The sequence below is a fragment of the Marmota monax genome, unplaced genomic scaffold, assembly GCF_021218885.2.
Source record: "Marmota monax isolate L192 unplaced genomic scaffold, Marmota_monax_Labrador192_F-V1.1 WCK01_AAM20220418_F8-fsc00014, whole genome shotgun sequence".
Taxonomy (NCBI): domain Eukaryota; kingdom Metazoa; phylum Chordata; class Mammalia; order Rodentia; family Sciuridae; genus Marmota; species Marmota monax.
In genome coordinates, this window is record NW_026695222.1 from 9,364,778 (window position 1) to 9,376,932 (window position 12,155).

General features: G+C 46.1%; 1 protein-coding gene across 3 annotated transcripts; it reads left to right on the forward strand.

The window, feature by feature from the left end:
• Nucleotides 1–85: 85 nt before the first annotated feature.
• Spef1 (sperm flagellar 1) lies at nt 86–6,327 on the forward strand. Of its 3 annotated transcripts, XM_058575324.1 has the most exons (8): nt 86–2,641; nt 3,812–3,923; nt 4,514–4,670; nt 4,870–4,909; nt 5,036–5,091; nt 5,288–5,416; nt 5,535–5,638; nt 5,863–6,327. In XM_058575324.1, exons 1-8 carry the CDS (start codon nt 2,533–2,535, stop codon nt 6,185–6,187), a joined length of 1,032 nt encoding a protein of 343 aa, XP_058431307.1. In that variant the 5' UTR covers nt 86–2,532; the 3' UTR covers nt 6,188–6,327. The 3 variants fall into 3 exon arrangements, with proteins under 3 accessions (XP_058431307.1, XP_058431309.1, XP_058431308.1); XM_058575326.1 differs by having other exon boundaries at nt 5,535–6,005; XM_058575325.1 differs by lacking the exon at nt 86–2,641 and having other exon boundaries at nt 3,880–4,017.
• Nucleotides 6,328–12,155: the final 5,828 nt, after the last annotated feature.

A 12,155-nucleotide genomic window follows, 5' to 3' on the forward strand; every position in this document is an offset into this window, starting at 1 on the left:
ACATGCTTTCCCTCTTCCCTTTGGTCCTTGCTCTGGTGGGACATAGAAGCAAGGGTTGAGAGGGTGGGTGGCCCTGATTGGGGTGAGGGGCAGCAGGAGCTGTCAACATCCATGTCTAAGAGTTATTTATAGAGACTTGGGAAAGAAGGGGTCTTCAGTGTACCCATCTAAGGGTAGATTTGAGGAAGCCTACACCTGCACTGCTTTGGGGTTACAGAGAAGCTCTTGGTCACTTGGCTGGGGGCAGGAAAGAGGGAGCCAATAGTCTGTCGGGCTAAATCAGACAATATGCACCTGAGGGCTAGACCTACCAAGGCTGGTTAAAGAAGATCCTTGCAAGAATTGGACTAGAACAGAAAGTTTGTTGGGACAGCTCTTGTGGGTCAAATTGGAGTTTGGAGGAGCATATGGAGAACCCTTTGATTTGCCTTTGGTGCCTTAGAGAGATGTTTTTGTTTTTTGAGGTCTTTCTCAGGCTGCTCTCAAACTCCTGGTTCAAATGATCCTACTGCTATACTCTCCTGAGTAGTTGGGATATAGGCATGCTGGTGGTACCTGGTTAAGGCCTTTCATTGATGGCCCTCTGCAAACCTGGTGGCCACCTTTGCAGACAGTGGTAGGAGGAAGGTGAAATTTTCTAGGAGCAAATTGTACCACCAAGAAGTTGATGCAGTGCCCTCCAGGGGCTCCCCTGTCCAAAAGTGAGAACAAGCCCTTTTCTGTCCTACGCCTCCTGTTTTCAGGGCCCAGTACTTTTCTCCATAACCCTCCCTCATTGAAGCCCTCAGGCCCCAGAGGTTCCAGCCAGGGGAGGGCCTGAGCCTGAGTAGGGCAGGCAGCTCTGGGGCTCAAACCGGTTTTCCCACCCTGCCTGGGACTGGCACTTCACCTCTGGTTTCCTCCCAACCCCTCACCACCCTTTTGCTACCAAGTTCCTCTTCTCTCTACCCTGGAATGTTGGGTGGGGGATATTCTTTGCCTGCACTGGGTGTGGTTCCTCCCGGAAAGGCAAGGCCATTGTGCATCACTTTAAAACAAGAAGGTGGGGTGACTTCCACTTTTGGCCTTCTGCACTTTTGGCCTTCTGCACTTTTGGCACTCCCCTCCAGGCCTTGAAGGCTTTGAAACAAAGTGACAACAAAAAGGACTTGAGATTATCCGTTGGCATCACCCCCATTCCTTTATCTGAACTCTGGAGGAGGAGACCAGGGAGCCAAAATCAAGCCCAACCTACCCCCCCCACATCCCATGTGCTCTGGAGTGAGTAGGAGGGAACAGTGGTGTTCTCCCCAAGTGACCCTGGCCAACTCAGGTCCCTTACTTCAAGTACTAACTAGGCAAATCACTTCCAGCTGTTTTTTGTCAACAAGAACACCTCTTGCTGGAACTGAGATGATCTCATTAGTGATCATACTGCTGATACTAATAGGGCCTTACAGTGTATCAGGCTTTAAACACTTTCCAAAGTGCCCACAAGATAGGAAAAACCATGACAAATAGGCATAGAGAGGTTTGGTGATGTACCCAAAGCCACACTTGTGTTAGAAGGAAGCTTTATCCCCAGGCTGACCCTAGAAGTACTCCTTTACTGCTACCCTGTACCTATTAATTAATGAGGGATCCAGAAGTGGAGCTGTTTACTAAAATCAATTGCTAATGCAGATAGATTTAGCTCTTGCTTCTGTACCTATAACCAACTCCCATTACCCCCAATTACCATACAAATACAGGTCTTTTGTAAATGTTAACATCTTTCCATTTTGTAAGTTCTTTCCTATTTATTACCCCACGGGGACAAGTAGGTGAGAACTGTCCCCATTTCACAAAGGAGCAAATAGGGTGATGGAGTTGAATGACTTGCTTAAGGTACTGACTTTGAACTCTGTGCTTTCTCTGGGAGTTTTGGTTACCTATTAAATGTCCCTCCAGAACACTGGTGGGATGAGGAAGTGGCAGTGGCCCTTTGAGTACAGAACTTTGGGAGGGAGCCAGCAAGGAAGCACTGTCACACAGAAGCCAATCGCACAGCTCAGATGGGTAGCAGATTATTAACAGTACTCCCAAATGGAGGTGATTATTATTATGGCAATGCTTTCCTTCATTTAGGACTGACAGCTAAAGGGCACAGAAGGAGGATCCCAGCCCTGGGGATACTGGTGCCAGGGTTCTGGGGGCCTGTTCGGCTTTGGCAGATCTCAGAGTGGGTCAGCAGGTGGTATGGGTGTAGAGGTGATGCCTTTTTGGAGAAAAGGGAAGATAAGGACACCTAACGCTTTCCAACTCTGGAGCCCAGGAAAGGGTAGCTGCAAAAAACTACAACTCCCAGAAGGCCATGCTTCAAGGCCAGTCGGCAATGGTTGCCATGGTTTCAGAAAACAATATGGCTGCTCCCAGATGGGACGTAAGTTTTTGGGTTAGGGAGGCAGAGGCAGGTCTGGACGCCCGCAGTGGCGAGAGAGAAAGCGTTTGAGGGGTCGTGAGGCTGGGTCTGGACGCTGCACGATTGGAACGGCTTGACCTTGCTGGGCCCCAATGGCGAGCAGTGTGGATGAGGAAGCGCTACACCAGCTGTACCTATGGGTAGACAACATCCCTCTGTCCAGGCCCAAGAGAAACCTCTCCCGGGACTTCAGTGATGGAGGTGTGCGCTCCTGTGTGTTTCTGCATATTCTGACCTGTATGGACGTGTGTAAGGGATCTGTGTGCTTACTGTATTTTTGGTATTTGGGTAACTGTGGTGTGTGTGTGTGTGTGTGTATGGGTGAGATCTACCTCCTAGGACTTCAACTGTGGAAGAGTACCCTTGTGTGTGTTTTCTATTTATTTCTATATGTGAACAATGTGTGTCTATGTGTATGTCCACCTGTTCTATCTGGTGTGCACATAGTGTGTGTGTGTGTGTGTGTGTGAGTGTGTGTGTGACTCCCTCCAGGGACTTTGATGACTAAGATACGTATCTATGTATGTATTTGTGCAGTGTATGTGTTTCCATGAGACTATGTAGTCACAGTCACAGACATTATTAATCCCAGTAATGTCTTCTGGGGTTTCAGGATGGAATATGCATTTTATATGTACATATTTGAGGAGGCCATGTATATATGTGACTCTGTACTTACATGTATATTCTACATGTGCACCTATGTGTATCTGGCTTGTAGGGTTTTTGTTTTTGTTTTTTGCTTGTTTTTGGTTTTGTTTTGTTTTGTTCTGAGGGTTGAATCCAGAGGCACTTAACCACTGAGCCACATCCCTAGCCCTTTTTAATATTTTACTTAGAGATAGGGTCTCACTGAGTTGCTGAGGTTGGCTTTAACTCGTGATCCTCCTGCCTCAGCCTCCCAAGCTGCTAGAATTACAGGCGTGTGCCACTGCACTAGGCTGACTTGTGTTTTTGTCTTGCATGTCTATACATTCTGCCCTACATATATATCTGTAGTGGGATCTTATCATGTCTCTGCTTGTATGAGTCTGTGATTCTCTCTGGAACTTTGGTGTTACAGTATGTGTGTCCATGTGAATTCCTAGGATAAGGCGCCATCCTCCTTAAGAGCTCTTAAGAGACTTAGATTCTGAGTTTTCCTATGCCCTGAGTTAACGGAGAAGGAATGCAGCTGAATCTTAAGTCTGACTGATGATCTTTGTCTCTTCTTTGTTTCCCTCCCTATTATCCTTCCCTTTTCTGCATCTTCCTCCCCACTGGGCTCAATCACTCTGCTCTTTTTTCTGTCCCTCCCTTCTCTTCTCCCACCCTCTTCTCCCTTATTCATCCCCCCATCTTCCATGTCTGCTTTCACGGTTACTCCCACAGTCCTGGTGGCAGAGGTCATCAAATTTTATTTCCCAAAGATGGTGGAGATGCACAATTATGTCCCTGCAAACTCTCTCCAGCAGAAGCTCAGCAACTGGGGTCACCTGAACAGGTAAAACAATACTTGGATGCAGGAGTGGAACTCTTCAGCCCCAACCTGCCTGAGTTCCCAGGAAAGCTGCCCCAGCCTCTTCATCTCCTATGGGGTTTGTTGTTGTTGTTATTGTTTATGATCTCTGCACTTTTAATTTCTTTTAAAAATATATTTTAGTTGTTGATGGACCTTTATTTCGTTTGTTTGTTTGTTTATATGCGGTTCTAAGAATCGAACCCAGTGCCTCACACAAATGCTCTACCACTGAGCCACAAACCCAACCCTCACTTTTAATATCTTAAGAAGAATGTTCACTTACTATGGTCTTAACTGTCCAGGCTGGGACTGTTTTGACGGTAGGGTGGTGAGGGCCAACACGACAGAATTCATCTGATAATAAAATCAAGGAACTTTTCTAATGGGAAGGAGACAAAGAACCTCGGGACACCCAATCTCGGGCAGGGGAGGGTGAGGCTCAGATGGCAAGCCCTTCTACTCCCCCTGGGCTGCACACTCAGGACTAAGACAACCGTGCCCCGCCCCTTCTCCCCTACTTTGATTTCATTCCCCACAGGACCCAGTCCACCATCCCTATGTCTATCCTGTAGGAAGGTGCTAAACAAACTGAACTTTTCGGTACCAGACGAGGTAATGCGCAAGATTGCTCAGTGTGCCCCGGGTGTGGTGGAGTTGGTACTCATCCCGCTGAAGCAGCGACTGGAGGAGCGGCAAAGGCGCAGGAAGCAGGGCTCTGGTTCCTTACAGGTGGCACCCAGCTCAAATCTCTCCAAATGCTTTGGGGAGGAGAGGTTCCCAGGCAGGGAGAAGCATCGCCTTTGCGATGAGTGTGGGGGAGGGGTGCCTGGCTAAAAGACCCTGATCTGGGGAACTGCGGAAGGGCCTAGGGGGGCTTTTGGGGGATGGGTGAGCTGAGACTCACAGTGGACCACTGGGATTCTTTCAGGAGCTGCCTCCCGCTGATGGCAGTGGCTACTTGGATGTGGGTAAGGTGGCCTTTCCTCCTTTCTTCTCAGGAGGGCTTTCTTCCTGACCTTCCTATGGCTTGCAGAATCGGAGGGGAAACAAAATAGAGCTACAGCAATGTCACTCCTCCATTTGCCTTGTCTCAGATGTGTCCCAGAAGACACGAGGGGAAGGTGCACCAGAACCCCAAGGAGGAGAGCAGCTCAGGTAAAGAAGCTGGAAGCAGTGTGATCTCAACAGGCTGGGTAATCTCCCCAGTCGGGCTGGGGGAGGTGATTGGGTGTGGAAAGGTGGGGAGGGGGAAAAGAGGAGAAGGGGAATAGTGAACGCCCGGCCCAATACACTGGAAGGGTGAGGGTGGAGCCCGAGGTCCAGGCCTCCGCTAAAATGCTTCCTACCTCAGGGCGGGGCGGCTGCCGGCGCCCCGGCCTCCTGGGTATAGCCAGGCGCTGCAGGGCGACCCAAGCTTCGTCCTTCAGATTGCTGAAAAGGAGCAGGAGCTGTTGGCCTCGCAAGAGACTGTGCAGGTGAGGGCAGGAGACCGTGTAGGTGAGGGCGCACTGGGAAGCCTTAGGGGGTTAGGGGCTGCAGAGTCGGGGCAGGACAGCCAGTGGCTAGGTTTGATTTGTGTGCGACGCCGCTCAGGTCCTGCAGATGAAGGTGAGGCGCCTGGAGCACCTGCTTCAGCTCAAGAACGTGCGCATCGAGGACCTTTCCCGGAGGCTCCAGCAGGCGGAGCGCAAGCAGCGGTGAGCGGCGCCTGAATGTCCCACTACATCCCACTACGGGGCTGAGCCCAGACGTCGCGACCCACCCACCCAACAGCAGATGCAAGATTGGGAGGGCGGAGCCAGCTGCTCGGCCCCTGTGCCTCTCTCCCTGGGGATGGGAGTGAGCATAGGGGCGTTAGGACTGGAGCCCTAGGAACCAAAGTTCGCGACTGAGCCGCCTCCTTACACTCCACCCGGGCCAGGAGAATGGACCGCTTTCCAGAGCCCAGAAGCCATGTGCGGAGACCCAGCGTGCCCACAAAAGCAGTGCCCAACACCTGGGGTCCCGCCTTGGAACTCCAGGTGTTGGGCCCCAAGAAGCCGTCTCTTGGTTCAGTCCACACCCCCAGACCCAGGTCACCGCCCAGCTCTGAGGCCAGCGACATCTTCATCCAGACTAGTTCTCCATGGCCTCAGACACGCGGGAAATTGCCCCTGGAAACCGAGTGGCTCCCATGCCCCTCCTGGGTGCTCACCTGGGACCCATCTCGAGGCTGGAGACCGAAGCACCTGGAGAGGAAGGCGTGATGAGTGGGAATAGCCAGAAATAGGAGACACATCCGTGGGTGCCTATAGCAGTCTCCCTCCCAGCCCATTGGGTACTGTCGGGTGTGCCTGGGGTGTGTCTGTGACAGGGCTGCCCTCATTAAAGGTGATGTTGTGCTTTCTTTCCTGTGCCTGCTTTCTCTTTCTGCCTGGATCCCTGAAGGCAGCAAATCTCCGCCCCCACCTTGTCCTCCACTCTGCCACCCTCTATCCCCCTTCAGTGAAAGAGTGTCATGAACCCAGAATGGGTCTCATGGGTGGTGGATCCTGTGTACTCACTGCTTGGTATATTGAAGAGATCACCAAGGGTCAGTTTTTTTTTTTTTAAGAGAAAAATTTTTAATATTTATTTTTTAGTTTCGGTGGACTCAACATCTTTATTTTTGTGTGGTGCTGAGGATCGAACCCAGCGCCCTGCACATGCCAGGCGAGCACACTACCACTTGAGCCACATCCCCAGCCCAAGGGTCAGTTTTTGTGAACTATGACAGCCTGACTTCTAATCCTGGCTTAAATGGACCCCCAAATGTATACCTTCACAGTATCCTGCAACTTTGTCTAAACCCAACCCTAAACCCAAGCCTCAGATTCTCCCCAACTGTGGCCACACCCTTACCCTCAACTGCCCATGGACTGACCCTTATCTTGGCTTTCTGTATGATTCCTGACTGTGCACACACTGCTCAAGTTCTATGGACTGAGGCCAACTTTATTCCCAACACTGACCAAGACATCAGGGCCTTGGTATGACCTTAACTCTGATGATTTGCTGACTACGAATAATGTGGAACATTTGTAAATCCTGAGTTATAGCAATTCCATTCCTAGGCGCATCCCCAGGGGAAACTTAAAACTGTTGTGTTCTGTGTTCTGAGAGATAAGTTACAGCAATATTCATAGCAATGCTCCAATGGCAACAACAAAAAATAACCTGTATTAGTTATCACCATATAACAAATTGCCACTAAATTAGAGATTTAAAACAACACATTTATTTATTTTTTAAAGAGAGAAAATTTTTAAATATTTTTCTTTAATTTTTGGCGGACACAACATCTTTATTTGTATGTGAGCTAAGTATCAAACCCAGCGCCACGCACATGCCAGGCAAACGCACTACCGCTTGAGCCACATCTCCAGCCCAAAACAACACATTTATTATCTCACATTTTTCTGTGGGTTAAGAGTCTAGGCACAGCTTTGCTGGGTCCTCTGCTTCAGAGTTTCTTACAAGACTGTACTCCAGGTGTCAGACAGAAGTTTCAACTGGGGAAGGAGCCATGCTGTCTTGATTGTGGACAGAATCCAGTTCCTTGTAGGCTATTGGACTGAGCTTTTCAGTGTTTTGCTGGTTGCTGGTGGGTGGCTGCCCCCATTTCCTTGCCATGTGGCCATCTCTGGCATACTAGCTTACTTCATCAAAGCCAATAAGGGAGAGAGTAAAGAGTGAGCTAGTGGGATGGAAGTTACAATGTTATCTGATGTAACCAAGGGAGTGACACCTCATCATATTTTTTGCCTGACATCTGTTTATTAGATGCAAGACACTGGGTCCAGCTAACATTCAAGGGGAAGGGTACATATGGGTATGAACACCAGGCAGGGATCATTGGGAGCCAGATTTCCTCCTTGTGGTAATGAAGGGACAAAAATCAAGGATAGTGGTTCCCTCTAAGAGGAAGCAAAGGGAAGAGATGAAGCATAGGCATTGGTATAAGTTATTTGTAATAGTTTAACTCTTAGAGCAGGTTGATAGGTATTCACAGTTATTTATGGACAAACAGGAAGAATTTCATGAATCAGGATTATATTTAGCCAAATTCAGTAATATTAAGAACATTTAGGGCTGAAGTATAACTCAGTGGTAGAGCACTTCCCTGGCATGGGCAAGGCCCTAGGTTCCCCTCGCACTGAAAAAAAAAAATCAATGAATGAATGAAAATCAAAATTGGTGACTACTCCTTTGGTCTGAGCCCCATCCCTAAGCTCAGCAGGGACTTGGGTTCAAACACTGATTTTCTACCTAATCAAACCACTAGCTTCTCCCACACACTGACCACAGTTCTAACACTCTTTTTAGTCAACATTAGATTTCCAGAGTTCTATTCTCTAAAACTTCCATTCACTTAACCATATTATAGGCTCCTATATGTGATACTAGTAGTCATAGCTTATATGAAGAATCTGAGGAAACATCAGTTGGGCAGATTATGGTTCTGCCTAGCAGGAGCACAGTGGCCCTAGAATACAAGTTCGGTGACTGGGTTGTGCCCTAAAGAATCTGTTGGCCTCTCCATGATAAAGGTTGGGCTGGGTCTAGGAGGCTCTTCTTCCTTGAGACCACTCCACCCCTGTTATCAGATATACCAGAGACTGTACCAACCCACAGGCATATCTCCATGACCCACAAATCAAATCCCAGAAGCAATTGGAGGATTTTGCTAAATGTCTCTTGGGGATATTAAAGTAGATTACATCTTACATTATAGCTCTATAACTCTTCTTTAAATATCTCTCTCATTCTCAAAATTCCCTTTGACAGCCAATGCTCTCTCCCATTTCTGACCCCCAATAATTCTAATTTCCCTGGTTAATTCATTGATTGATTCACCAAATGTTTATTGAGTGCATATCATGTGCCAAATGCCAGGAACACCAAGAAAAGTATAAAATAGTGTTCACAATCCTGTGGGAGAGAAAGGCATGAAAAGAGTATCCAGAATTTGTTATTTAAGTTGAATGCAGTGGTACACACCTATAACCCCAATGACTCAGGAGGCTGAGACAGGAGGATTGCAGGTTTGAGGCTAGCAAGACCCTATCTCACGTGTCAAAATGCACGTATAACCAATCAGAACAAATTTTAAAAACAAAAAAAAGATTGTATCTCAAAATAAAAAAAATAAAAATGGCTGTGGTTGTAGGTCAGTGGTAGAGCATCCCCCTGGGTTGGGTTCAATCCTCAGTACCAAAAAAAAAAAAAAAAGTTCTATTGTCTATCCTAAATTTACTTTGTCAGTCCTCTACTTCAGAAAGCATTTATTTCCAGGCTTTTGTTATTAATAATAATGCAACAATGAATAATCTTATATATTAGTATATTTAGTATTGTACATGAGTATATATGTATGATAAATTCTAGAAACAGGATTGGTTGGTTAAAAATATATGCATTTGTAATCTTGATACTATGAGATTGTCCTGCAGAAGGACATGGCTCATAGTAGAGGCTGAAGACTGGTGGCCTGTTGCCATGCTTTGACTTGCATGGTGTAGTATTTTTATAAAATTAAATGCTAATTTTTATGTTGATGAAGATGTGAAGCAACTAGAACTCTCACACTCTTCTAATGGGAGTGTCAAGAATTACATTTCAGAAATGTTTGGCAGTTTCTACAGATGCCTATGCTATCATTTATGGTTTAATCAGTAGTAGAAGGGATTTCTTATAGGGATTTGACTAGATAATTGTGGAAGTTGTTTAAGAGTCTCCAATCTCTGTAACACTTTTGTTTTTGCACCTAATTCTGGAGCTTAAAGTCTACAAGAAGGCCGATGGGAAGATGAATATAATGCAGGGGACAGAAAGAACACACTGGAATCCACGAGCATAAGCTGGAAGGCTTGAGGACAAACTGGAACTCATGTCAGTTCTCACTGCCTCTAATCTGGATGTGAATAAACTGCAGAAGCAGCTGGCCCAGGAGTCAGAGAAGTGAAAGAGGACCCAGGGAAGGTGTAAGTTGCAGGCCTAACTGCTATCCCATGTCAATGAGGTAAGCTGCAGATCAGCAACAATGTGTGTGGGCTACAAAGCCCCAGCCTGGAGCTTGCAAATGTCAAATTCGGTATTTTTTTTTAATAAAAAATTTTTCAGTTTTTGGTGGACACAACATCTTTATTTTATTTTTATGTGGTGCTGAGGATCGAACCCAGCACCCTGCGCATGCCTGGCTAGCGGGTTACCGCTTGAGCCACATCCCCAGCCCCTCAAATTCGGTATTGTTGCTGCTTTCCTTTCATTCTTCAAATCTCATGCAAAAATGTCTGTCATGGCCCACATGGCCCACCTTAATTGGAAACATATATTAAAGAGAATTTCTGAAACAGTTTACTCTAGCTAAATTGACATATTATAAAACAACACAGTTATGTCCCAGCAATTCCATTTCTAGATAAATACGCAAGAGAAATGCACACATACATTCACTAAAAGACATGTACTAGGCTATACATTATTATTTTTTTTAACTTTTTAAAAAATATTTATTTTCTAGCTTTCGGTGGACACAACATCTTTATTTTATTTTTATGTGGTGCTGAGGATCAAACCCAGTGCCCCGCGCATGCCAGGCAAGCACGCTACCGCTTGAGCTATATCCCCAGCCCCATTATATTATTTTTTGTTCTTTTGTTCAATATTGTGAGAATTATCCCTGTTGTTGCACGTATTCAGTATGATGTTGTCACTGATAGGTAATATATCATTGTACAAATATAGTGCAATTTATCTATTCATTTTATTATTGATATATATTTGGTTATTTCTAGTCTGGGGCTATTATAAATGCAACCATATACATGTATTCTGGTATATAATTGAGAGGAATTACTGTGTAAAAGTGGGCATATATCAATTTTATTAGAATCTGCCAAGTAGCTTTCAAAAGAGGACACAGTTTTTTATTAAAAATAATAAGAGTCAGGCTGGGTATAAAGCTTAGTGATTGTTTTAGTCAGCTTTTTTGTTCTGTGACCAAAAGACCTGACAAGAACAATTTTAGAGGAGGAAAATTTATTTGATGCTCACAGTTTCAGAGGTCTTAGTCCATAGATGATTTATTCAATTCTTCAGAGCTTGGGATGAGGCAGAACACCGTGATGGAAGTGTGTGGCAAAGGAAAGCAGCTGGGAACATGGCACCAGGAAGCAGAGATAAAATTACAAAGGCACATCCCCAGGGGCCCACCTCCTTAAGCCACAACCTATCTGCCTACAGTCACCCCCAAGTTAATCCTATCAGGGGATTAATTAACTGATTAGGTTAAACCTCACATGTTCCAACCATTTAATCTCTAAATTCTCTTGCATTGTCTCACACATGAGCTTTTGGAGGATACCTAATATCTAAACCATAACAGTGAACAGTGATAGAATACTTGTCTAGCATGTGTGAGGCCCTGGGTTTGATTCCCCCCTCCCATAATCCAGAATTACTATTTGGAGCTGGAGTGGGTGTTTTCCATGTTCTTCATCTGTTCTTCTAACCTGGAGTTACTCCTAGTTCCTTCCCATACTGTCTCCATCTCCAGGGAGCCTGGTAGGGGCCTGTGGCTTTCCTTTTCAGAGTCATTTAGCTCAGTTAAGACTCTATGCACAGGAAGCCCTCAGACCTGGATACCACTCTGTTGGCAGGGCCTCTTTTGGTACACAGGCTCATTGGGCAGAGATGGTGCAGCCATGTAACTTCTACCCTAACTTCCTTCTGGCACCAAAAGTTTTGCTTTCTTCTGAAGACTTTCTGGAACTGTATGGCCTTCCCCAGGAGCATGTAGTATCTCCAGCATGGGCAAATCTGTATTGTAGATCCTCCAAGTTATCCAGACAGTTCAGGGTCTGGAAGTATGAGGATTGTTTGGCAGGAAAAGGAGACCACAGTTGTTTTTATGTGGTGTCCCTCCCCACTAAGCTGGGGATACCTTCCATTTCACAGAAGCTGGCACAGTAACTTGCCCATCATACATTCAGTAAATATTTGTTGAAAGGAGTTGACAATTAGGAAATGGCCCCAGGCAGTAGGGAGCAGCTAGTCTGTGTTTGAGAGAGTCTATACTAGATATGACTTTTCAGGTGGGAGAGTACCATAGGAGGGGAAGGATTCATGAAATCAAATGTCGGCACAGACCCAGGAGTTAAAATAAACATGAGAAATAGAGATTGATAGGATTTA

Bases quoted from the DNA above. Each gene is read 5' to 3' on its own strand.
- Spef1 (XM_058575324.1), top strand. From the start codon at position 2,533: ATGGCGAGCAGTGTGGATGAGGAAGCGCTACACCAGCTGTACCTATGG. The intron at 2,642-3,811 runs GTGTGCGCTCCT...TTACTCCCACAG, and splicing joins CCGGGACTTCAGTGATGGAG to TCCTGGTGGCAGAGGTCATC. The intron at 5,417-5,534 runs GTGAGGGCAGGA...GACGCCGCTCAG, and splicing joins CCTCGCAAGAGACTGTGCAG to GTCCTGCAGATGAAGGTGAG.